At 39.2% G+C, this 25542-nt stretch overlaps 1 protein-coding gene across 4 annotated transcripts in view; it reads right to left on the bottom strand.

Moving 5' to 3' along the window:
- Positions 1-25542, bottom strand: part of ADGRA3 (adhesion G protein-coupled receptor A3) — a 133055-nt gene that overhangs the window by 18176 nt on the left and 89337 nt on the right. For all 4 annotated transcript variants that reach the window (XM_055588144.1, XM_055588142.1, XM_055588143.1 and 1 more), the window contains 2 exons: positions 12998-13211; positions 12581-12789 (listed from right to left, as the gene is read on the bottom strand). In XM_055588144.1, the coding sequence (XP_055444119.1) occupies positions 12581-12789; positions 12998-13211 (423 nt within the window). The remainder of the gene's footprint in view (positions 1-12580; positions 12790-12997; positions 13212-25542) is intronic.

Consider the following 25542-nt stretch of genomic DNA (forward strand, 5'->3'; position numbering starts at 1 on the left):
GAAACCAGAAAAACCAAGATGATGAAGACAGGAAGAAACGGGTGAGACACACGAGGACACTGATGATAACTCAACAGAGGAGGAGGAGGGACGGAAGCAGCATGCTTTCCTGGGAAGAATCAGTGCTCAACTGTGTATAATTACACAGCCAGAAAGATCTATCCGAACACCTTCGCAAGTCCCTCACCATTAACAAATGACTAACAGAGGCCACAAAGCCTGACAAAAGTCAGAATTAATGAGAAACTGGAGGCACAGGAGGGGAAATTCCACTCCAGCCCACGGTCAGGAGTCACAAGCCTGTACTTCATCTACGTATTTGATAAATGCCAGCTGGGTGACCACCATGGCCAGGCACTATGCCAAGTACCGGGTATTCAGGGAAACACAGGATCTCTTGGGGGCTGACAGTCTATAAACTAAGATCTGAAAGGGAAAATACAAGACAGAAACCTACAGCCACCATTCTGAACAACCTGTCCTTGTAAGATGCCCATGGTCTATGGTACACAGTTTCAACATATCAATACTTGCATTCTGCTAAAAATCCAGAATGTTAGAAGAGAAATTCAAAGAAGACTGGGGCAACAAGAGCCAGTTAGACGCTAGCTGGAGTGGACAGATTCTCCCTGGTTTCTATGAAAAGCTTCTATTCCCATGGAGAATAAATAATTGAGGACAAACTTTCAGCGTCTAGGATGTGGTCTCTTCACTCTTTCTGTGCACTGCCTGTTTCCCAATCCTTCAGGAAATGTTACAAGAATACTTTGCCACCACTAGCTGTATGATCTGGGGCAGTTACCCCACAGTCATCTCATCTGGCAGGGTCTGAGGAAGGGGCAGAACCTGTGTATGCCTGCCTTCCACAGGCCTTTGCAGAGAATAACAAAACACAGGTGGCTGGATATTATCCAACAAAACATCAGACAAACTGCCAGTTCAGTTCAGTCGCTCAGTCGTGTCCAACTCTTTGCAATCCCATGAACCGCAGCACAATAGGCCTCCCTGTCTATCACCAACTTCCGGAGTCCACCCAAACCCATGTCCATCGAGTCAGTGATGCCATCCAACCATTTCATCCCCTGTTGTCCCCTTCTCCTCCTGCCCTCAATCTTTCCCAGCATCAGGGTCTTTTCAAATGAGTCAGCTCTTCTCATCAGGTGGCCAAAGTACTGGAGTTTCAGCCCCAACATCAGTCCTTCCAAAGAACACCCAGGGCTGATCTCCTTCAGAATGGACTGGTTGGATCTCCTTGCAGTGCAAGGGACTCTCAAGAGTCTTCTCCAACACCACAGTTCAAAAGCATCAATTCTTCGGCGCTCAGCCTTCTTCACAGTCCAACTCTCACATCCATACATGACCACAGGAAAAACCATAGCCTTGACTAGCTAGACCTTTGTTGGCAAAGTAATGTCTCTGCTTTTGAATATGCTATCTAGCTTGGTCATAACTTTTTCCAAGGAGTAAGCATCTTTTTATTTCGTGGCTGCAATCACCATCTGCAGTGATTTTGGAGCCGAAAAAAATAAAGTCTGACACTGTTTCCACTGTTTCCCCATCTATTTCCCATGAAGTGATGGGACCAGATGCCATGATCTTCGTTTTCTGAATGTTGAGCTTTAAGCCAACTTTTTCACTCTCCTCTTTCACTTACATTTTATACAATATTTATGGTTAAAAGAATTCAGTTTTTTCAAAAGCCAATGAATGTGACCTAGCATGAGCAGGGAAGCTGGATGTTGACACAGAGGACCCAGACTGTTAAAACGCCAAAGTAGTCCTGGAGGAAGGAGTAAGTACTACTGACTGTCGCACAGGGGCATTTTTGTTGTCACAATAAATAGACCTTTCCAAATGAAAGAGAACCCCTGGCAAGGTGTGAAGAGCCAGAGAGTTAAGAGCTCAAGCTTTGCAGGCCAAAGGCAAAATTGAGGTTATTATGCAGGTACTTATTAACCACTTAAAATATAACCTTTAAAACTTGGAAACCATTTCTAGCTTTCCAGCATTTAGAACATCAAACAAACAAATGAGAGCTGACTGGAACAGGCCTGTGGATCAAATATTTGCCAGGGTTTGCAGACTCCATTACTGGTGTAAAGGAGACAAATCAAGTTAACAAAAACTTGATCTTGTATCTTGATGACAAAATGTAAGAGAATTTAAGGCCGTATAAGACAACTGAGAAGATCAGGGTAGGAAAGAAGAGAAGTTAAAGACTAAAACAAAAGAAGTAAAGTAGAAATCTTAAGTCAAAATTATTTTCAATTATATCCATCAACAAATAGAGGCTTTGTGATACTGTAACAAAAACACAGGTGAAAGGAGTCCACAAGCACACATTTCCAAATATAGAACAAATGAAGCCCTGGCGATGCAATGTGCAGCAAGGGGCTACAGTTAATAATAATACAGAAGTTTGAAAGCTGCTCAAAGAGTAAAGCTAGTTTATACCATATGAGAAAAAAATTGTAACTGTATACTGATGGATGTTAACTAAACTAGACTTATTGTGGTGATCATTTTGTAATATACACAAATACTGAATCATTACATTGTATACCTGAAGCTAATAAAATGTTGTATGTCAATTATACCTCTACTGAAAAAAAATCTACCTGTTCAGGAAGACACATATCAAAAGACTTCAATCTCTTTAATTTCACAGAAACCCATGATTCTTGCTTTTATTCTCTTTTTATAAACCAAATCCCTTCCATTACAAAAAAATTACCAAATACATTGTCCAAATGGCCACTAGGAGACACCCATGGAAGAAAAGTACAAAGTGTCATTCACATTTGCAATACAGTGATACATAGCACAGGAAAAGTCTGCCTCTGGTGCTTACTCAACCACAGTCCATCACTAAATGGTGATCTTAATCACTCTTATATATGGTACAAAGTTTAAGGGCTTCCCAGATGGCGCTAGTGGTAAAGGACCCACTTGCCAAAGCAGGAGACATAAGAGACGTGTGCTCAATCCCTGGGTCAGGAAGATCCCCTGGAGGAGGGCATGGCAACCCACTCCAGCATTCTTGCCTGGAGATTCCCATGGACAGAAGAGCCTGGTGGGCTACAGTCCATGGGGTTGCAGAGTTGGACACAAATGAAGTGTTATTACTACTACTACTAAGTTTAAGAAAACAGGCCAGAAAATGGAAAGTAAAGTTCACCAAAATAAACTGCACCAATTCAGAGAATATTAAAACATGTAAAAGTGTGTTAAAAACTACAAAAGTACTTATTATTAAGGAACCAAATAAACGGAAGAAGAGCTTTTGAAATTTTTATTAACCTGATAGAGACTGATACATTTACAATAGTTTTAGCCTGAGAATTACTAAATATAAGATCACTGCTGCTGCTGGTGCTGCTGCTAAGTCGCTTCAGTCGTGTCCGACTCTGTGCGACCCCGTAGACAGCAGCCCACCAGGCTCCCCCGTTCCTGGGATTCTCAAGGCAAGAACACTGGAGTGGGTTGCCATTTCCTTCTCCAATGCATGCAAGTGAAGAGTGAAAGTGAAGTCGCTCAGTCTAGTCTGACTCTTAGTGACCCCATGGACTGCAGCCTACCAGGCTCCTCCGTCCATGGGATTTTCCAGGCAAGAGTACTAGAGTGGGGTGCACTAGCAGTTTTAAATAATTCACTGGCATCACATCAATAATAATTATAAATTAATTATGGTTTAAACTCATCAAGATCTAAACAATGGAAGGAAGACCAAAGAAAAACATCTCAGTTTCCCTCTGTCAGAGTATAAGTATTTTAAAAAGAGTTTGACAATAAAATTTTAGAATAGATTTAAAATTAAAAATGTCTTTAAAAAAATTGAGATCATGTCTGTTTCTTTTAATTTTTCCCCTAAGAAAGAAGGAATCATTTCAAGATTTTAATCCTCCTAACACACACCACCACCCTTATAGCAGAAACTGAAGAGGAACTAAAAAGCCTCTTGATGAAAGTGAAAGTGGAGAGTGAAAAAGTTGGCTTAAAGCTCAACATTCAGAAGATGAAGATCATGGCATCCGGTCCCATCACTTCATGGGAAATAGATGGGGACACAGTGGAAACAGTGTCAGACTTTTATTTTTTTCGGCTCCAAAATCACTGCAGATGGTGACTGTAGCCATGATATTAAAAGACGCTTACTCCTTGGAAGCAAAGTTATGACCAACCTAGATAGCATATTCAAAAGCAAAGACATTACTTTGCCAACAAAGGTTCGTCTAGCCAAGGCTATGGTTTTTCCTGTGGTCATGTATGGATGTGAGAGTTGGACCGTGAAGAAAGCTGAGCACCGAAGAACTGATGCTTTTGAACTGTGGGGTTGGAGAAGACTCTTGAGAGTCCCGTGGACTGCAAGGAGATCCAACCAGTCCATTCTAAGGGAGATCAGCCCTGGGTATTCTTTGGAAGGAATGATGCTAAAGCTGAAACTCCAGTACTTTGGCCACCTCATGCAAAGAGTTGACTCATTGGAAAAGACTCTGATGCTGGGAGGGATTGGGGGCGGGAGGAGAAGGGGACGACAGAGGATGAGATGGCTGGATGGCATCACTGACTCGATGGACGTGAGTCTGAGTGAACTCTGGGAGTTGGTGATGGACAGGGAGGCCTGGCGTGCTGCGATTCATGGGGTCACAAAAAGTCGGACACGACTGAGCGACTGAACTGAACTGAACACACACCATACACAAAAGTCAGTTCCGGTCGAATCACAGACCTAAATGTGAAAGATAAAACACATTTAAAGCTTCTTAAGGCAAATAAAGGAAAATAACTTCATAATTTGGGGGTAAGCAAAGACTTCTTAAATAAAACCCACTAACTACTAAAAAAATTTAGAAAAATTAGAAACTCTGCTTATAAAAAGACAACATTAAGAAAAAAAAGAAAAAGGCATGCCCGTAGACTAAATGTTTGTGTCACCCAGCTAAAATTCACATGTTGAAACCTAACCTCCAATGTGATATTATCTTGAGGCGGTGCCTCTGAGAGGTGATTAGGTCATGAGGGTGGAGCCCTTATAAACATGATTAGTGTCCCTGTATAAAAGAGACACCTGAGAGTTCCCATGCCCCCTCCACCACAAGAGGACACAGAGAAAGGACAGCATTTATGAAGCAGGAAGCAGGCCTTCACTAGACAAAGAATCTGCTAGCTTCTTGATCATGGACTTAAGCCTCCAAAACTATCAAGACCAGCTTGACAAGCAGGGTTTTTGAAAGCACAATGCGGCGAGAGAATAAAAAACGAGACACAAGAATTTAGAGAAAAGCGAGGATCAGGGGACCAACACAGCTCCAAGGTGAAGGTGCCGAAACTGAATCCAAGTCAGCTTTATTATACTTTCAGCTGTGAATGAAAGAATAAGCGGGGAGTTAAACTATAACTCCTGTGGCCTTCAGGGCCAAAGAATAAAATGATCATGAACCACTGAGTAATTAGGAAACAGTAATCAATAACAAATCAGTAACTAAGACTAATATTTTTATCTGTAGATTTTTTCATCAGATACATAAAACATGTGACTCTGAGACGCCAGTTGAGAAACAGTCTGGGGTCAGTTTTCTGACCCCAGGATCATATCTTGTTTTCAAGGTTATGAACTGTTCCCTCTGGACTTGTTCCAAGACTCTCATGCCTTATAGCATCCAGTTTATCAACAATTATAAATTTCTTTTGCGGCCCTTGCCAGAGCCTGCTTTTTTTTTTTAATTCATCCTGACTCCTACAAAAACTATGAAAAAAAAAATTTTTTTTCTTCTGTTTGTAAATGACCTAGTCTGTGATATTCTGTTGTAGCAGCCTGAACTGATTAAAACAAGTCATGAACTGGGAGAAGATTTTTGCAACACATAAATCTAACAAAGAGCTCCTATTCAGAGTTCATGAAGAATTCCTATAAGCCAGTAAGAAAGCAAAAGACAATCAAATTAAAAATATGTAAGATTTGAAGAATAACTTCACAAAAGGGCTACTCAAACCATAATATGAAAATGAAGAGGTACTCGATATTATCAGTTACCAAAAAAAAACAAATTTTTTTTTAAATTTTTATCTTATTTAAATTTTAAAAAATTTTAAAGACTGAAAAAACTTAAAAAATTAAAACCACAATGATCTATCACAGCACAGCCACAAGAAGACTAAAACTAAAGATTGAGAATACCAAGCACTGGGAAGGATACAGAGCAATTAACACTCATTACTGGTGAGACTGTACACCAATAAAATGAGTTTGATCAATTGCATGGCATTACTTCTCACAGCATACAGATGCCTACAACTTAGCAATTCCACTCCTGTATGCACATGTCCATCAAAAAACATGTTCCTAAATTATTTTGTTGTTGTTGTTCAGTTACTTAGTCATGTCTGACTCTTTGCGACCCCATGGACTGCAGCATGCCAAGCTTCCCTGTCCTTCACTATCTCCTAGAGTTTGCTCAAACTCATGTCCATTGAGTCAATGACGTCATCCAACCATCTCATCCTCTGTCACCTCCTTCTCCTCCTGCCCTCAATCTTTCCCAGCATCAGGGTCTTTTCCAATGAGTTGGTTCTTCACATCAGGAGGCCAAAGTATTAGAGCTTCAGCTTCAGTCCTTCCAATGAATATTCAGTGTTGATTTCCTTTAGGATTCACTGGTTTGATCTTCTTGCTATCCAAGGGACTCTCAAGAGACCTCTCCAGCACCACAGTTCAAAAGTATTATCAATTTTTCAGGACTCAGACTTCTTTATGGTCCATCCATACATGACTACTGGAAAAACCATAGCTTTGACTAGACAGACCTTTGTCAGCAAAGAGATGTCTCTGCTTTTTAATTCGCTGTCCAGGCTTGTCATAGCTTTCCTTCCAAAGAGCAAGTGTCTTTTAATTTCATGGCTGAAGTCACTGTCCACAAGTATTTACAACAGCTTTTTCTTGATATCCAGAACCTCACAACAACTCAAAAATCAATCAATGCACAAATTCTGATATCTTCATACTATGGCCTGTGTGTATGCTAAGTCGCTTTAGTCGTGTCTGACTCTTTGTGACTCCAGGGACTATAGCCCACCAGGCTCCTCTGTCCATGGGATTCTCCAGGCAATAATACTGCAGTGGGTTGCTATGCCTTCCTCAGGAGATCTTCCTGACCCAGGGATTGAACCCACGTCTCTCACATCTCCTGAATTGGCAGTCAGGTTCTTTTACCACTAGCACCACCTGGGAAGCCCATAAAATGGCCTACTGTGAAGGAAAAAGAAAAAACAATAACCTGCTACCACATGTAAAAACAAAGACGAATATCACAGACATAATGATGGGAAAGAAACCAGACACAAAGAGTGCATGCTGTACAATTCCAATTATATGGAATTAAAGAGCAGATGAAGCTTATCTAGTGATACACATCAGAAGGCTATTTCTTCAAATGACACTGAAAATTTACTAGAAAGAAACATATCAGAGCTTCTGAGTGCTCAAATAAAAGTCTTGATGGCAGCTAAACATGTAGGTTCACAGGTAAAAATACCATTAAGCTATATAGTTAAGATCTATGAACATCGATCAATAGCTCAATTTAATGAAAAAAGGAAAAGTTTTGGTTTCCCTTTGATTATCAATTCTACTTCAGATAATTTATGATACAGATTTTCTAATGTGTAAAATCATTCTATACACAGAAATTATTATAACACAAACAATATAGAAGAATGCCCAAATAAATGATGGTAAGGTCATAAGTAATATTCAGAGACAAAAAAAGAACGAGAAAGCTCTCTAACACTAATAAGGAAGTGTTCAGAAAGGAAATTCAGTAGTGGGATTAAGAAGACATTTCTGGAGTTTGAACTCCAACTCCACACTGACTACCTTTGTCAACCTGGTCATGTCATGGTCCTTCACTTCTCTATGCCTTGGTTTCTCCATCTGGAAACTGGGGGTAATAATAGTAGCACCACATTTCATGATGTGTTTATGATGACCAAATAGGTTAACGTAGGTAAAGATTTAAGAGAACCCGGTGCATTAAGTACTTAATAAAAATTAACCACTGCCATCACTACCCTCATATCATCCTAAGAATATCACCAACACAAGGCAGCATCGCCAGTGCTAAGACATATTGTTCCATGGTTAGCATCATCCTTGTATAAGACATACTGCTTCACGGAAACAGGCATGGTTTAGAATGTTTGTAGCATGCTACCTTCATATAAACATGTAAGGAAATAGGATCATGTATTCATTTTGTTGTAACATACGTGAAAGTCCTTCGATAATGTGTAAAAAAAAAAAAACTATTAAGGGTTATCTATTCTGTGGAGATGACACCCCCCTTATGGCAGAAAGTGAAGAGGAACTAAAAAGCCCCTTGAAGAAAGTGAAAGTGGAGAGTGAAAAAGTTGGCTTAAAGCTCAACATTCAGAAAACGAAGATCATGGCATCCGGTCCCATCACTTCATGGGAAATAGATGGGGAAACAGTGGAAACAATGAGAGACTTTATTTTTGGGGGTTCCAAAATCACTGCAGATGGTGACTGTAGCCATGAAATTAAAAGACGCTTACTCCTTGGGAGAAAAGTTATGACCAACCTAGATAGCATATTCAAAAGCAGAGACATTACTTTGCCAACAAACGTCCGTCTAGTCAAGGCTATGGTTTTTCCTGTGGTCATGTATGGGTGTGAGAGTTGGACTGTGAAGAAAGCTGAGCGCCGAAGAATGGATGCTTTTGAACTGTGGTGTTGGAGAAGACTCTTGAGAGTCCCTTGGACTGCAAGGAGATCCAACCAGTCCATTCTAAAGGAGACCAGCCCTGGGTGTTCTTTGGAGGGAATGATGCTGAGGCTGAAACTCCAGTATTTTGGTCACCTCATGTGAAGAGTTGACTCATTGGAGAAGACTGATGCTGAGAGGGATTGGGGGCAGGAGGAAAAGGGGATGACAGAGGATGAGATGGCTGGATGGCATCACGGACTCAATGGACGTGAGTCTGAGTGAACTCTGGGAGTTGGTGATGAACAGGGAGGCCTGGTGTGCTGCAGTTCATGGGGTCGCAAAGAGTCGGACATGACTGAGCGACTGAACTGAACTGAACTGATTCTGTGGAGAAAAGACAACAGAGTGTCAGGAGTTTAATTTCTCACTGTACATTAATTAGAAATAATTCAAACATTTGATCCATGTGAGTATAATACCTACTTAAGAATTATATAAACAATGCTAACATTCATGTTCAATTACAGAGTAAATGAAACCACAAGTTTGCCTTGAAAAAAACTAGAGATGTAAAAACAAATGAGTGCTTTCTGGTTTCATGTGTTTCTAGGTGAATATAGTAACAAAGGAGAATCAAAATATAGTGGTTATTTATCTTCACTACTAATACCAATTAAGTAGTAAGTACTACCACGAATAGTCTGGCCCTTCTCATTCAGTTTTTTTGTTCCCTACTGACCTCTGGTCAATTGGTTATTTCTGATCACATAATTCAAACAAACTCTATTTCTACCTAACTTTTTTCTCTGAGAACTTAGAATATAAATAGTTATTGCAGGATGCCTACTCAACTATGTTATCTGTCTAGAACTATGAATATCTATTTGAGATTTAAAAACAAATATATTCTTTTCATTTCATTTTCTAATTACACTTTTTTTTTAAACCACAGCAGGAAAAGCTTTATGAGCTAGCTGCAAATAAAGGAATTTAGACTTGCTAAATAAAATCCTACATTAAAGCAGTTCTCCAAAAAAAAAAAAACAAAAAAAACATAGGATTTTATCTATTATTCAAAACAGTGTCAGGCAAAGAAAAAAAGATGTTGACTTCCAATTTCTAAAGCTATGTTTTCTAACTCAGACATGACTTTATTTAAGAGTAGGTATGATTTCATTAACTTTGCCTTCACATTTCATCAGCAACTCTAAAAATGCCATATACTAACTTTGACAATTTTGTCAACAATTTCAGATCCTTTTCACCTTGCTACCTCTAGGTGGCACAGTTATATTTAAGAAGAGAGAAAGGATATTCTTTGAAAATAGAAAAAAAAACTTAGTGCTGTATTTTAGCTTTAAGAATTGTGTATTACATTTTTTTAAAAGATTAAAAGTATGAAAGATAAAAGAATAGCTTATTTCTTCAAGAAAAGGATTATACTAATTTAAACTGTGGAGAAGAACTGCTAGGAAGTTCAAAAATAGATATTTTAACTGGTATTAAATAAAAGTTTCACATGGTACAGTATCATGTCTTGAACACTGAAGCTTATAAAATGCCTTTCGTTGTGTGTCTGCATTTCATTTCTCTTGCCCAACTTCTTCTAGTTAACTACTAAAAAAATTTCAAATGATGCTGCTGCTAAGTCGCTTCAGTCGTGTCCGACTCTGTGCGACCCACCAGACTCCGCTGTCCCCAGGATTCTCCAAGCAAGAACACTGGAGTGGGTTGCCATTGCCTTCTCCAACACATGAAAGTGAAAAGTGAAAGTGAAGTCATTCAGTCGTGTCTGACTCTTTGCGACACCATGGACTGCAGCCTACCAGGCTCCTCCGTCCATGGGATTTTCCAGGCAAGAGTACTAGAGTGGGTTGCCATTGCCTTCTCCTCAAATGATGCTGCTGCTGCTGCTGCTAAGTCGCTTCAGTCATGTCCAACTCTGTGCGACCCCACAGACGGCAGCCCACCAGGCTCCGCCGTCCCTGGGATTTTCCAGGCAAGAGTACTGGAGTGGGGTGCCATTGCCTTCTCTGAAAATGATGCTACCTCTCTCTTATTTCTCCTTCAGTACTTCTCAGTTCCACATTATTTTATAATCAAAACCTGAACGAGAAAACACTTTTAAACTGAAAGAGCAAATGCTTCATATTTTAATTACTGCTTCAAGCATTCTTTGAAAGCTGACTACAAAACAATAAAATGTGAACTTACAGAAACCAGACTTAGACTTACAGAACTCAAACATCTATTTGTGAAGAGAATCCTATACTATTAACACTAAACCCAAAAGGAGCGATGACTTAGATCCAAACAGCTGAGCTCTTTCCTAGTGTAGACCCCACCCACTGTCTGCTGGGTTAAATAACACACACATTAATCCTTCTGCCCTGACTGATAATCGACTTACTCCTTCACCTGTTCAGGACACTAGGTAGGTAGCCTAATTTGAGGAGTAAAGAGAAAACCAAAATACAGAGCTGAAGAAACTACTCCAATTAAAGCATGCTTCAAGACCATTTCCAGTGAAAATGCTCTTTTGTAGTTTTAAGAAAAGAAAATTCACTTAAGAGTAAAATATATCATGTTTCAAGATTATTTGGTGCTTTGATAAAATATTATCTAGATAACAGAAGATTCAGAGCTGGTGGCAGAAATCAAAACGTAGGCATCCTCACTCCCAGGCTAGCCTCAAGCCATTGCTAAGAAATGTCCTTCATGTTCATCAGCAATTTCTTCCACTCTGCTCTAAATGCATGTATACACGCTTCAGGATGTCAGTATCTTAGAATAACCACAATATGCAATAAAAACTAGTACAGCTAATTTCATAATTATCAACTCGGAGATCAGATTCACATAAATGACTCATTAATAAAAAGATACGCTAATAACTAGCTATTTCACAAAAGATTAATAAATACAAAAATAGTAAATAACAGAAAACATTAACTTGATTAGCATTAAAATTGAAGACATTTGTGTCAGGGTTGCTGCTTGCAGCAACTAAACTGAAATTATCACCATTACTCTAAATACAAAAGGAATCGTAAAAATTATGATGTGTAGTCGGAGAGGCACTAAATAGCAAAGTATGAAAATCTCTCACTATTCATTGTGTGAATGTGAAAGTGTTAGTCGCTCAGTCATGCCTGACTCTGCTGCCCCATGGACTGTAGCCCTCCAGGCTCCTCTGTCCACGGAATTCTCCAAGCAAGGATACTGGAATAGGTATCCATTCCTTTCTCCATGGGATCTCTTGACCCAGGGATCGAACCCATGTCTCCTGCATTGTACTCAGCTTCTTTACCGTCTGAGCCACCAGGGAAGCCCCATTCACTGGGTGAAGAAAGTGAAAGTTGCTCCGTCTTGTCTTCACGACCCCATGGATATACGGTCCATGGAATTCTCCAGGCCAGAATATTGGAGTGGATAGCTTTTCCCTTCTCCAAGGGACCTTCCCAACCCAGGGATCGAACCCAGGTCTCCCACATTGCAGGCAAATTCTTTACCAGCTGAACCATCAGGGAAGCCCTATTTACTGTGTATGTTTGGGCAAATGAATCACTCTTGATTAAGAGTTGGACAGCGTGTTTCCAAATTTTAAGGTCAAGGTCTAGTTGAATTGATTGGCTTAAAGTTTACTGAAAATTCCCATACCAAATTCAATCCCATACATTTCACTTAGTAGTAACTCAATTTCCCTTTAAAATCAGAATGACACCAAATGTCACCTCTTCCTTAATTAAGGGAGCAATTTATGTGAAAAGTTAAAAAAAAAAATCTTCATTTGAGCTTAACTATGCATAGGGAAGAAATTCGAATGCTTAGTGTTTATGCATTAACAACTGCCATACCATTAAAACTGCATAGTTACTAAGGGAGTAGCACTGAATGGTAGTGATATTTTCGTCCGAATAGAGTATATGGCACCCATCGGACTTCCAGCCTCCTTGTCCATTCAGCAAATCGAAATCCCACTGGGCAGCCACAGCATCTGCTCCATGTGCAATTCGACGCAGCGTCACATTAACGGGGATGTGGTGGGTATCAATGTTCACACCATCTGGAGGAAATGGGAAATAAAAATATTTCTGAAACAAATTTCATGAACAATTAAATGTCAACATACACGAATGGGCATCTGCAAATATCTTTTTTTCTCTAGTGACTCATTAAAATGAGAAGCAACAAAAAATAAGCATCTTTAGGAACAGGGAATGATCGAGTCGTGGTGTCCAGTGACTACAGGAAGACATATGCCACAGACAAACCTATTTTGGTGAGAATCACGGGGGTAACCACTGTACGCCGTTTTCCATCATCGGCCAAATTTGTTGAATTCCCGGTGGCCGGAAAAAGCTTTCCATTGCGGAATGCGATGAGCTGCAGCTTATAGAGAGAGTCATCACTTGGTCTGACTTCTCTCTTTTGCTTTGGTGAGAAAAGGGAAGGAGGAAGCTGAATAGAAGCCTCCACAATAGTGTTCTGAAAATATATTAAAAAAAAAAAAAAGAAACAAAGAAGAGTTGACATCTTAGTAGGTTAAAACCAGAAACATTTCAGACAGTTATGAATACTGACTAGTTACATGCTGAACACAGGTTTTAAATATATGAGTGAGATTTAGTAGTTAAAACAATTTATTCATTAAGTGAAATGCCTAAAGATCATATAACAGCATAGAACAAAAGCAGCAGAAAATAAAGAGAAATGCAAACTCTATTTCAAAGCATTAAAGTAGTAAACAAGGGATTATTTCAAAGTGAATTTTCCCCTGATACTGTACACTGCTAAAGAAAACTGCATTAAACAGAACAAGATCTCAGTGATCACTCTGCCTATGAATTTTACAATGACAAAATATGGTGAATGAGCACAAAGGGAGCATATCGCAAATGTGAGTATAATTAATTTGGGCTTATGAAACTTTAAGGTGATTCATGATAGATTCCGACTGTCAAAGAACAGAAGAAATTACACAAAAACACAACAGAACTTTAGACTCAGAAACACATTAGGTTTACAAAAACACAGTCACAAAGAGGAACAAGTGAAAATGCTGGCCGGGCACTGGATGTTCTTCAGGTTTCTTTATTAGGGATTTTTAAAGTATAAATTATTCAGCATTTAATGAAAAATCTGTACACCAAGGAGGCAAATAATAATCTAAAAACTTCCCTATTTTAAGGACTCATCACAGAGCCTTTCTCTTGGCACCAACCTTTCTCTCCAACCCAATGCTCATGATGCCAACAGAATTTCCTCTTCAACAAATCTGTTGTTATTTCAGTTCAAGTAACACCTTGGCTCCCAAATGTTTAGAAAATACGGCCAAAAATTCTTAAGTATGCCATATAATTTGGCTAAAATCCTTGCCGCAAAGTCATCTCCTAACACTCCCTACACCACAACCTATAACTGGGCCATAGTGAGTTTATCACTTTTTTTTTTTGGTGGGAAGAGGGGGAGGTCACATTGATAGAAAAATACATATATATTTTTAATTTATTTATTTTAATTGGAGGCTAATTACTTTACAATATTGTAGTGGTTTTTGCCATACATTCACATGAATCAGCCATGGGTGTACACGTGTCCCCCATCCTGAACCTCCTCCCACCTCCCTCCCCATCCCATCCCTCAGGGTCGTCCCAGTGCACCAGCCCTGAGTGCCCTGTCTCATGCATGGAACCTGGACTGGCAATCTATTTCATATATGATAATACACACGAATCGAGTTTATCACTTTTTGACATCCCCTGCTTTTTCTTCTTTTCTTTTCTACTTATTTATTTTTGGCTGTGCTGGCTCTTCATTGCTACACAGGCTTTTCTCCAGTTGTGGCAAGTGGGGGCTACTCTTCAGTTGCAGAGCGTAGGCTTCTCACTGCAGTAGCTTCTCTTTGTTCTGGGGCACAGGCTCTATAGTGTTCAGGCTTCAGTAACTGTGGCACATGGGCTCAGTAGTAGCAGGTCCCGGGCTCTAGAGGACAGGCTCAATACTTAGTTGCTCCATGGCATGTGACATCTGCCTGCATCAGGGATCCAACCCATGTCTTCAATATTGGCAGGCGCATTCTTTACCACTGAGCCACAAGGGAAGCCCCATCCCCTGATTCTTAAATGCCACTGCACACATGCCAGTATCTCTGGCTGAAATGCCCCATGATTCTTTTATCTGGTAAGCTCAAACTGGTCAGATCTGATTTTTAGTAAGTTAATTCTGCTGCTTCTGCAAAGGATGGATCAGGATGAGAAAGGTTGGCAGCCAAGAAGAGAGTGACTTTGCAAGGTTTTATTAATAGGGCTTTTGGGGGTGATTAATTACATCACTGCTCCAGGTACTGCTCCCTATTCTGGGCTCAGGCAGCATTCTGCACACAGCACAGCATAACTAAAGTCCTCAAGTATCACAGTGTAACCGACTGTCTACTCCTCTTAACTAGGGTGAGAGAACTTTCGAATGCAGATAATCTCATTTATTTGGGGACTGCCTATGTTAATAATAGTTCCTGGCACTAGCATTAATAAAACTGGCCCATTGTTTATGAAATTAATGAAAGTCTGTGTGGCCTTTTTTAAGGTTCTACTGAAGCAAACGACTGACTTCAGAATTAGTTCTTAACTACTGTGCTTAAAACAGTGTTGTAACACAGCAGATAACCATAAATATCTGCTGAAAGCATTTTTGAAGTTTAAATATCGATAGGTGAACATTACTTTTAAATTGCAGATAACAAGAAAATATTTAGTAGAAATATTACATCTAAGAAAACATATAATAAGGTTTCTACTATTCTCCCAAATATAACTTGATAGGCAAATAAAAATATTACCAATTCACTCACTAACATAGTACATTTCTATTAAGTATATAAATTTATCCTAAGTATATAAAGATGCATGCCAAAATGGAAAAACATCAATAGATCAATTTAATTAGAAGGTCAAAATCCTGATGAAATGTTACATGGTGGACATTTATTAAAACTTAAGTACTTAAAAGTCCATAAAATAATTCTATTATGAACACAAAATAACTTGAAAACAAACTGCAGCTCTCTGGGAAAGTATTCCTTATGATAAATCAAATTAATTTAATAAAGAAAGTCATACTTTACTTTCTAAAAGACAGCTGAAAAAGGAAATGACAATTACAATTTCTACAAGTCCGATTTTTTTTCTATACAAATTTAAACTGGCAAAACCAACCCAACAACAACAAATTTAAAAAACTCTGGAGTAAGGACAAATCCCTGAGAGATGAGAGCTACAAATTCAAGGCTGTTACATGCTTATAATTTATAAGATATCCTTCAAAGTCCAATAAAGAGTATTGCCAAATAATAATTATAGGTCCCTTGGGGTAGCCTAGGGGCGATGGAAAAGCAAACTTCACCTGTATCAAAATATTTTTATAGTAAATATGTTAACATTTGAATATTTAATCTCTTTAAAAGAAGTCCTGATCTTTTATTACAGAAAGGTTGTAAATCTAATGAAAAAGTTCACCAAGAAGGACATCCCTGGCCGTCCAGTGGTTAAAACTCTGTGCTTCCAATGCAGGGGGTGAAGGTTTGATCCCTGGATGAGGAACTATGATTCCACATGCTACGTGGCATGTCCAAAACTAACGGACATATTTGATACATTTATTGTGACTATACATTTGCCACTTAGCCTGAAGACAAAAACACAAAGGCAATAATTTCATTTAACCATATATTCATTTTAAAATGTATGGATTACAGCAATGGAAATTGACATAAAACATATGAATTATAGCTACTAAATCAGAAAAGTTTCTTTCCAAAACCTTTGGGAAGCCTTCTTACACTGTTGGTGGGAATATAAGTTGATGAAGTCACTATGGAAAACAGTATGGAGGATCCTTAAAGAATTAAAAAATAGAGCTGCCATATGATCCAGCAATCCTACTCCTGGGCATATATCCCACAAAACAAAATTCAAAAAGATACCTGCACGCCTATGTTTATAGCACACTATTCCCAATAGTCAAGATGTGAAAACAACCTGAATGTCCACTGAGATGAATAAATAAAGAAGATGTGGTATATACATACAAATGAGACAGTATTCAGTCACAAAAAAATAAAATAATGCTATTTGCAGCAACAAGGAAGGAACTAGAGATTATGACACTAAGTGAAGTAAATCAGAAAGACAAATATCATATATATCACTTACATATGAAATCTAAAATATGACACAAATGAACTTACCTATGAAACAGCACACACACAAACAAAGCACACACACACACACAAAGAGAACTGACTTAAGGCTGCCAAAAGGGACTAGGGGAAGGATGGACTGCTAATCTTCGTGTTAGCAGATGCAAACCTTTATATATAGACTAGGTAAACAAGGTCTTACTGTATAGCACAAGGAATTACATTTAATATCCTGTGATAATCATAATGGAAAAGAATATGAAAATGAATATAAATATATATATATATGTATTGATATAACTGAATGACTGCTGTACAGCAGAAATTACCACAAATTACAAATCCACTATCCTTCAATTAAAAAAAAACAACTCTTTTGGAAAGACATGTTTTTGGAGTCTATTATAATATCTATTGAAGATTATATGCCACCCCTGAGGAGGGGGAACATGGGATCTGCAACAAGAAACCACAATTTGGGTCCCAGCATCACCAGAAAGCCGTGGCTAGACACTGCAAGATTTTGTCTACCCTCTGAGTTGCATTTGTTACATATACCTAATGACCTTCCTAACAAATAGTTGTGAGGACCAAATGGGATCATAACCATGACAAGCATGAAAGGCAATGCAACTGTGGGTGGTGTTTTTATTATTATTTCAGGCATAGCTTGTTATATTGCACTTCACAGATACTGCATTTTGGGGGTGGGAGGAGTTGTTTGCTTTGATTTTAACAAATGCAATGTTTGTGGCAATCCTACACTGTCAGATGGTTAGCAATTTTTAGCAAAAAAAAAAAAAAAGTATTTTTTTATTTAAAGTATGTACATTATTTTTTCCTCTTCATGGATCATGACCTTGTCAAGGCAAAGGGGCTTGCATTATTCAACGAAGCTATGAGCCACGTCGTGCAGGGTCACCCAAGATGGACAAGTGATACTGAGAGTTCTGACAAAATGTGGTCCACTGGAGGAGGAAATGGAAAACCATTCCAAGATTCTTGCCACGAGAACCCCATGAATAATATGAAAAGGCAAAAAGATGACATCAGAAGATGAACCCCCAAAGTTGGAAAGTGTCCAATATGTTACTGGGCAAGACTGGTGGGCAAGTACTAATAGCTCCAGAAAGAATGAGGAGCCTGGGCCAAAGCAGAAACAATGCTCAGCTGTGGATGCATCTGGTGGTGAAAGTAAACTCCAATGTCATCAAGAATAACATTGCACAAGAACTTGGAATGTTAGGTTCATTGTTGTTGTTCAGTCACTATGTTGTGTCCAACTCTTGAGACCTCATGAATTGTACCATGCCAGGCTTCCCAAGTTAACTGGACATGGTCAAGCAGGAGATGCAAAGAGTGAATATCAACATCTTAGGAATCAGTGAGCTACAATGGACGAGAATGGGTGAATCTTAATTCAGATGACCTACCTACCACTGTGGGCAAGAATCCCTTAGAAGAAATGTAGCAGCCACCATAGTCTACAAGAGTCTGAAATGCAGTAGCAATCTCAAAACAACAAAATGATCTTCACTTATTTCCAGGCAAACCATTCAACATCACAGTAATCCAAGTCTATGCCCCAACCACTAAGGCCAAAGAAGCTAAAGTTGACCAGTTCCATGAAAACCTACAAAACCTACAACTAACATTCAAAAAAAAAAATGTCTTTTTCACCACAAGGGACTGGAATGCAAAAGTAGAAGTCAAGAGACACCTGAGGTAATAGGCAAGTTTGATCTTGGAGTACAAAATGAAGCAGGGCAAAGGCTAACAGAGTTTTGTCAAGAGAGAACACTGGTCATAGCAAACATCCTCTTCCAACAACACAATGGCGGCTTTATATATGGACATCACCAAATGGTCAATACCAAAACCAGATTGATTATATTCTTTGCAGCCGAAAATGGAAAAGCTCTATAAAGTCAGCAAAAACACAACCTGAAACTGACTGTGGCTCAGATCATCAGCTCCTTATTACACAATTAAACTGAAGAAAGTAGGAAAAACCACTAGGCCTTCCAGGTATGACCTAAATCAAATACTTTGTGATTATACAGTGGAGGTGATGACTCGATTCCAGGGATTAGATCTGGAAGACAGAGTACCTGAAGAACTATGGACAGAGGTTCCTAACACTGTACAGGAACATGGCCATAGCAGAGAACATAGCCATCCCAAAGGAAAAGAAACTCAAGAAGGCAAAAGGGGTTGGGAGGAGGATTTGCAAATAGCTGAGGAAAGAAGAGAAGTGAAAGGCAAGGGAAAAAGGGAAAGATATATCCAACTGAATGCAGAGTTCCAGAGAAGAGCAGGGAGAGATAAGGCCTTGTTAAATGAACAATGCAAGTAAACAGAGGAAAACAACAGAATGGGAAAGACTAGAGGTCTCTTCAAAAAAACTGGAGTATCAAGGGAACATTTCATACAAGGATGGGCACAATAAAGGAAGGAAACAATAAGGACTTAATAAAAGTAGAAGAGATTAAGAACAGGTGGCAAAAATACACAGAAGTACTGTCCAAAAAAGGTCTTAATGACCTAGATAGACATGATGGTGTCGTTATTCACCTATAGGCAGACATCCTGGAGTGTGAAGTCAAGTGGGCCTTAGGAAGCATTACTATAAATAAAGCTAGTGGAGGTGATAGAATTCCAACTGAGCTATTTCAAATCCTAAAAGATGATGCTGTGGAAGTGCTACACTCAATATGCCAGCAAATTTGGAAAACTCAGCAGTGGCCACAGGACTGGAAAAAGTCAGTTTTCATTTAAATCCCAAAGAAGGACAATGCCAAAGACTTCAAACTACCGTACAATTGCACTCATTTCACATGCTAGTAAGGTTGTGCTCAAAATCCTTCAAGCTAGGTTTCAGCAGTATATGAACTGAGAACTTCCAGATATACAAGCTGGATTTAGAAAAGGAAAAGGAACCAGAGATCAAATTGCCAACATCTGCTGGATCATAGAATAACCAAAGGAATTCTAGAAAAACATCTACTTCTGCTTCACTGAATACATGAAAGCCTTGATTATGTGAATCTCAACAAACTATGGAAAATTCTTAAAGTGATTAGAATATCAAACCACCTTACCTGTCTCCTGAGAAACCTGTATGCAGGTCAAGAAGCAACAGTGAGAACCTTACATGGAACAATGAACTGGTTCAAACTTGGGAAAGGAGAATGTCAAGGCTGTATACTGTCACCCTACTTATTTAATTTTTTTGCAGAGTACATCATCCAAAATTGGCAGGCTGGATGAATCACAAGCTGGAATCAAGATTGCTGGGAGAAATATCAACAACCTCGGATATGCAGATGCTACCACTCTAATGGCAGAAAATGAAGAGGAACCAAAGAGTTTCTTAATGAGAGAGAAAGAGGAGAGTGAAAAAGCTGGCTTAAAACTCAACATTCAAAAAACTAAGAACATGGCTTCTGGTCTCATCACTTCATAGCAAACAGAAGAGGAGAAAGTGGAAGCAGTGACCGATTTTATTTTCTTTGGTTCCAAAATCACTGTGGATGGTGACTGCAGTCATGAAATTAAGACGCTTGCTCCTTGGAAGGAAAGCTATGACAAACCTAGACAGCGTATTAAAAAAAAAGCAGAGACATCACTTTACCAAGAAAGGTCTGTATAGTCAAAGCTATAGTTTTTTCAGCAGTCATGTATGGATGTGAGAGTTGGACCACAGAGAAGGCTGGGCACCAAAGAATTGATGCTTTTGAACTATGGTTTTGGAGAAGACTCCTGAGAGTCCCTTGCCCTGCAAGGAGCTCAAACCAGTCAATCCTAAATAAAATCAACCCTGAATATTCATTGGAAGGGCTGATGCTGAAGCTCCAATACTTTGGCCACCTGATGCAATGAGCCGACTCAGTGGAAAAGTCCCTGATGTTGGGAAGGACTGAAGACAAAAGAAGGGGGCGACAGAAGATGTTAGATAGATCTAACAGGTTAGATAGCATCACTGACTTAAGGGATAAGAATATGAGCAAACTCCAGGAGACAGGGAAGGACAGAGGACCCTGACATGCTGTAGTCCATGGTGTTGCAGAGATAGACAGGACTAAGCAACTGAAGAACAACACTATTTTTTAGGCATAATCAATCACACATTTAATAGACCACAGTATAGTGTAAATGTAACTTTTATATGCACTGGGAAACCACAAACTCATGTAACTCACTTTATTACAATATTTGTTTTACTGCAATTATCTGGAATCAAACCCACAATATTTCAAAGATCTGCTTGTACTGTTTGTAGGGTGGCAGGTGTTATCTGAAGGCTGGGGAGAGAAAATGCCTTAAAGTAACTGACTTACCAACAATCATCTACAACCTCACATTCTGACTTTCACAGTTCAGAATTAGTTTTAAATAATCAAAACTGACAAACTATAAACACACATGAAATTAATGTCATCACTGAGCTCTTATCATGAATTTATTTGCATGCATTTTTGCTTATTTAGAATGACACTACGAAGAACATGGCTAAGTATCTTAAGGGACGTTAACTCAAATATTTCCATTAGATTTTATCATTCCTTGTGAAATAATCTGGACTCCAAAAACTATGTAATTGAGAAATTAAAATTTTTTGAAATCCTAATTTTGTTTAAGTCTCTAGAATTTTAACAATAAAATTAGAATGAGTCAAAGAGCTAGCTGACTGAAACAGTAATTTGTTCATGTTTTCTTGACTATCTATTCACTGGATTTTAAACAGATAGGTGTTCAGATACATCCTAATTATTTTCTTATGTATAATTAGTTATTAACTGCATTCTACCTTTTGATTATCTCACTGCTGAAGATTAACAAGGATTATGCTTGCCTTTAGAATTTTTTTAACTGACTTCACTAATTAAGTTTGGCCGTTAATTTTTATTCAATGATGTTTATTAGATGTTTCATTCCTCTACTCATGGCACTGTGCAGAATCTGGAGATAAACAATGAAATAAGCCATGGTCCCTGACCTCAAATATTCAAAATTTAGCAAGGGAGAGACAACAACAATAATAAAACAATACAAGCTTAACGTTTATTAAGTGCTAGTCCTGTACCAGGCACTGTTGTGTGTGTCTACATATCTGCCTCATTAAACCCTCTCAATAACCCTTTGAGTTTAACACCACTTCATGATTCCTATGTAAGAGAAAGGAACTGACATTCAGAGAAGTTAAGGTACTTGCCCAAGTTTGCACAGCTTTTAAGTGGGGAAGCAGAACATGAACACATTTTAGTAGCCATATCTTCTAGCCTCTTACTATAACTCAACTCACCAGCATATCAGCTTCTATTTATTCCAGACAATGAACACAGCACTACGAACTAATGGCCACAATGAATTCTGTCTGAGAAAAAAAAGGAAGCTGCCATCTGAGCTGGTTCTTAGAAGAGAGTAACAGGGATTTCCCTGAGCGGGGGGGTGACTGAGGGCATGAAAAGGGGCACACATGAAGGAAGGAAGCATGAAGATGTACACAACTGCCTTGGAAATGAAAACTTCATTTGGGCTAAAGCCCTCGATGGAACAACAGAAACGTGGGATACATAAAGAAAACCTGATTTCCAAATTCCTGCCAAGAAAATTTTAAAGAACCAATTCCTTCTGGCTACATTAACGACTGAATTCAAAACACCAACAGTTACTAAAAGCTCTTAATATTTAACAAAAAATAGGCAATATTTTGTGATGCTAACAAATCTGACTTATGGTACCAACAGTGGAAGGAAGCATTTGGTAAAGAAAAAATTTAGATCAGGTGCTGAAAGAGTCATACCACAGGTAATTCAATCTCCAAATGGTTGAACGACTGAGGGCCAGCACTGGAGTTCATCAATGACGTAAAGAGTAGCTCTGACCTCAAGAACCCTCAGTCCAGTGCAGGAATAAGAAGCCCATCGGGCCCCTGTGTGTAACATGCGATGACAGAGAGATGACCAGAGCGCTATGGGCAAAGTGAGGAAGAGAAATGAAGATGAGGATGGGAGAGGCAAGGATTGACCAGATGGAATTAGTTAGGATTCTCGAAGGTTACATCTTTCTGCTGGGTGTTATCACAGAACCAAGCAGCTGGGGAAGAGAGGGGAGTAGAGGAGCAGGGATTCTAGTAGAAGAATTAGCATGAGCCTGGCCTAAGTAAAATTGGTCAGTGGTTGGAAGAGACAACAAAGGAAGTTTTCTTTTACTAGACAAGGGCAGATAAATGCCAAATTATTGAGTTAACTGACAGCCAGCCTCCTTAAAGGACATGAAGAATTTATCATGGGATCTGCAAAGGTCATCTCCATGTTGGACAGATCCAGGGATAATATTCACAATCAAAGAGTGTGAAGAGAGGGGAAGGTCCTATAGGTCCTTGGCTCTGCAGGTCCTTCAGTTGCTAAAGGGTTGACAGACTGGAGAGTGTCCAGAATGTCAGCTGTGGAGGGACTCAGGGGATGGGGGTTGGGGGTTGGGGAGGGGGTGGTGTGTAGCTGGCGGTGCAGGGGCACGGCACAGCTATTCACTAAAGGGTAAGGAAGCACTTCAATATTTTACTAACTGCCATGGTTGGATTGGTATGCATCGGCTGAATACTGCCCTAGGCAGACCAACCTGTATGAAAAGCATGGATATTTTTTTAATCAATTTATTTTAATTGGAAGATAATTACTTTATAATATTTTGATGGATTTTGTCATATATACATCAAAATGAATTGGCCATAGGTATACATGTCTCGCCCCATATCCTGAAACCCCCTCCCACCTCCATCCCCACCCAATCCCTCCAGGTTGGCACCCAGCAGTTCTGGGTGCCCTGCTTCAGAAAAGCATAGTGTTTTAAGAAGAACCTGGAGACACAGAGACTAAACAGAAGCGCACAATGGTATGGGCAATACAGAATGAAAGTCCAAACTGGGCTGTGATGGAATAAACAGAGTAAAGACAGGACAATAGGGATTCAAAAAATATGTAGACAACAACTCCAGTTAGGCTCCTACAGCTAAGGACTGCCTTCTTATGGGTTTAACTTTATAGGCTAGCGTGTTCTCCCATCCAAGGGCAATACAATCAATTATGACATCTTCAAGATGTCTAGTTAGTCCATTGATGGCATTTAAAAAAAAATAAAAGCACAAGCAAAGAGAGTAAAAACTGCCATAATACAAAGTCTAAAATGTAAAAGTTTTCCATTAAAACGCTAAGGCATTTTGCATTGTCAATGCAAAAATTTTTAACTGACTTTTGTATCACGAAGGATATGGTCCTTTTTCACTAGGTGTAAGCATGTCCATCTATGAAGCATGAATAATAGTGTGATGCATCCTTGGTTTCTGGCCACAAGATGATCTTAAAATGATGGAACAGTATGAAATTGACAAATTTAAGAGTGTTCATTTAAAGCTTTCTACTTCAGCAGGTAGAAACCCTCCTTACCCAGAGGGGTAGGTTGTGAAATTGATGAAATGTTGAGTTTCATCATTTTTAATCCCTTCCTACCAACTGTGATCATCTAAGATAGAAGGGTTCATCAATTTTAAGTGTTCCTCAATGACACACACCCCTCTCTTGCGGGCCTGTGTGTGATGCTGTTTCGATGCCTTTTGCAGTATGTTTTTACCAATACTACACTCTAAGCAAAGGAGCAGACATTAAGGAGTTGCATTGCTAGGTGCAAACACTCTCCAAGAGCCAAGAGTAATAAATATATCTTGCTAATTTTCCTCTAAATATATGGCATCAAGTAAATACATTATCATTAGACATTCAGATATAGTTGAGATAGCGGTCTTGGGCAGTGGGAGAAGTTAAGATTATTTCTAAATTAGGCAAACTGGCTCTCCTTATGGAGGTCACAAGTGTAAAGCGTGACTCCAAACCCACTCCAGTATTCTTGTCTGGAGAATCCCATGGACAGAGGAGTCTGGTAGGTTCCCAATCCATGGGATTGCAAAAGTTGGACATGACTTAGCGACTAACCCACCATCAGACTAAACCACCAAAGTATGACAAAATATATTAATTCTTCATTTATCCATTCACTCATTCATTCGATATTCACTGCACTTCCAGTGTACCAGGACACCTAAGACCCATTTGATTACTATGCAGGCATTAAGACTGGAATGGATGGAATATTGTTTGCAATACAATTAAGAAACGAACTATAAAAAAAGAAAAGTACTGTGTAATTAAAAACCACCAAGAACACAATTACACATAGCCACACAAAACTCAATGAAAAAACACAGTTCCATTAGGGTGTCAAACTGTACTTCCACCATTTGCTTCAATGTAGTTTAATAAAACATGCCTAAACCCCCAATTTTAAAAACCAATAAAAATGCTTTTAATTTTGCTTGCTGCAAGTGAAGTCGCTCAGTCGTGTCCGACTCTTTGCGGCCTCATGGACTGTAGCCTACCAGGCTCCTCCATCCATGGAATTTTCCAGGCAAGAGTACTGGAGTGGGTTGCCATTTCCTTCTCCAGAGGATCTTCCTGACCCAAGGCTCAAACCCTGGTCTCCCACATTGCAGGCAGATGCTTTACCATCTGAGCCACCAGGGGAGCCCCAATTTACAAACACACATGTGTGTGCACTTCTGTGCAA

Source organism: Bubalus kerabau, chromosome 7 (assembly GCF_029407905.1).
Source record: "Bubalus kerabau isolate K-KA32 ecotype Philippines breed swamp buffalo chromosome 7, PCC_UOA_SB_1v2, whole genome shotgun sequence".
NCBI classification, from domain to species: Eukaryota; Metazoa; Chordata; class Mammalia; order Artiodactyla; family Bovidae; genus Bubalus; species Bubalus kerabau.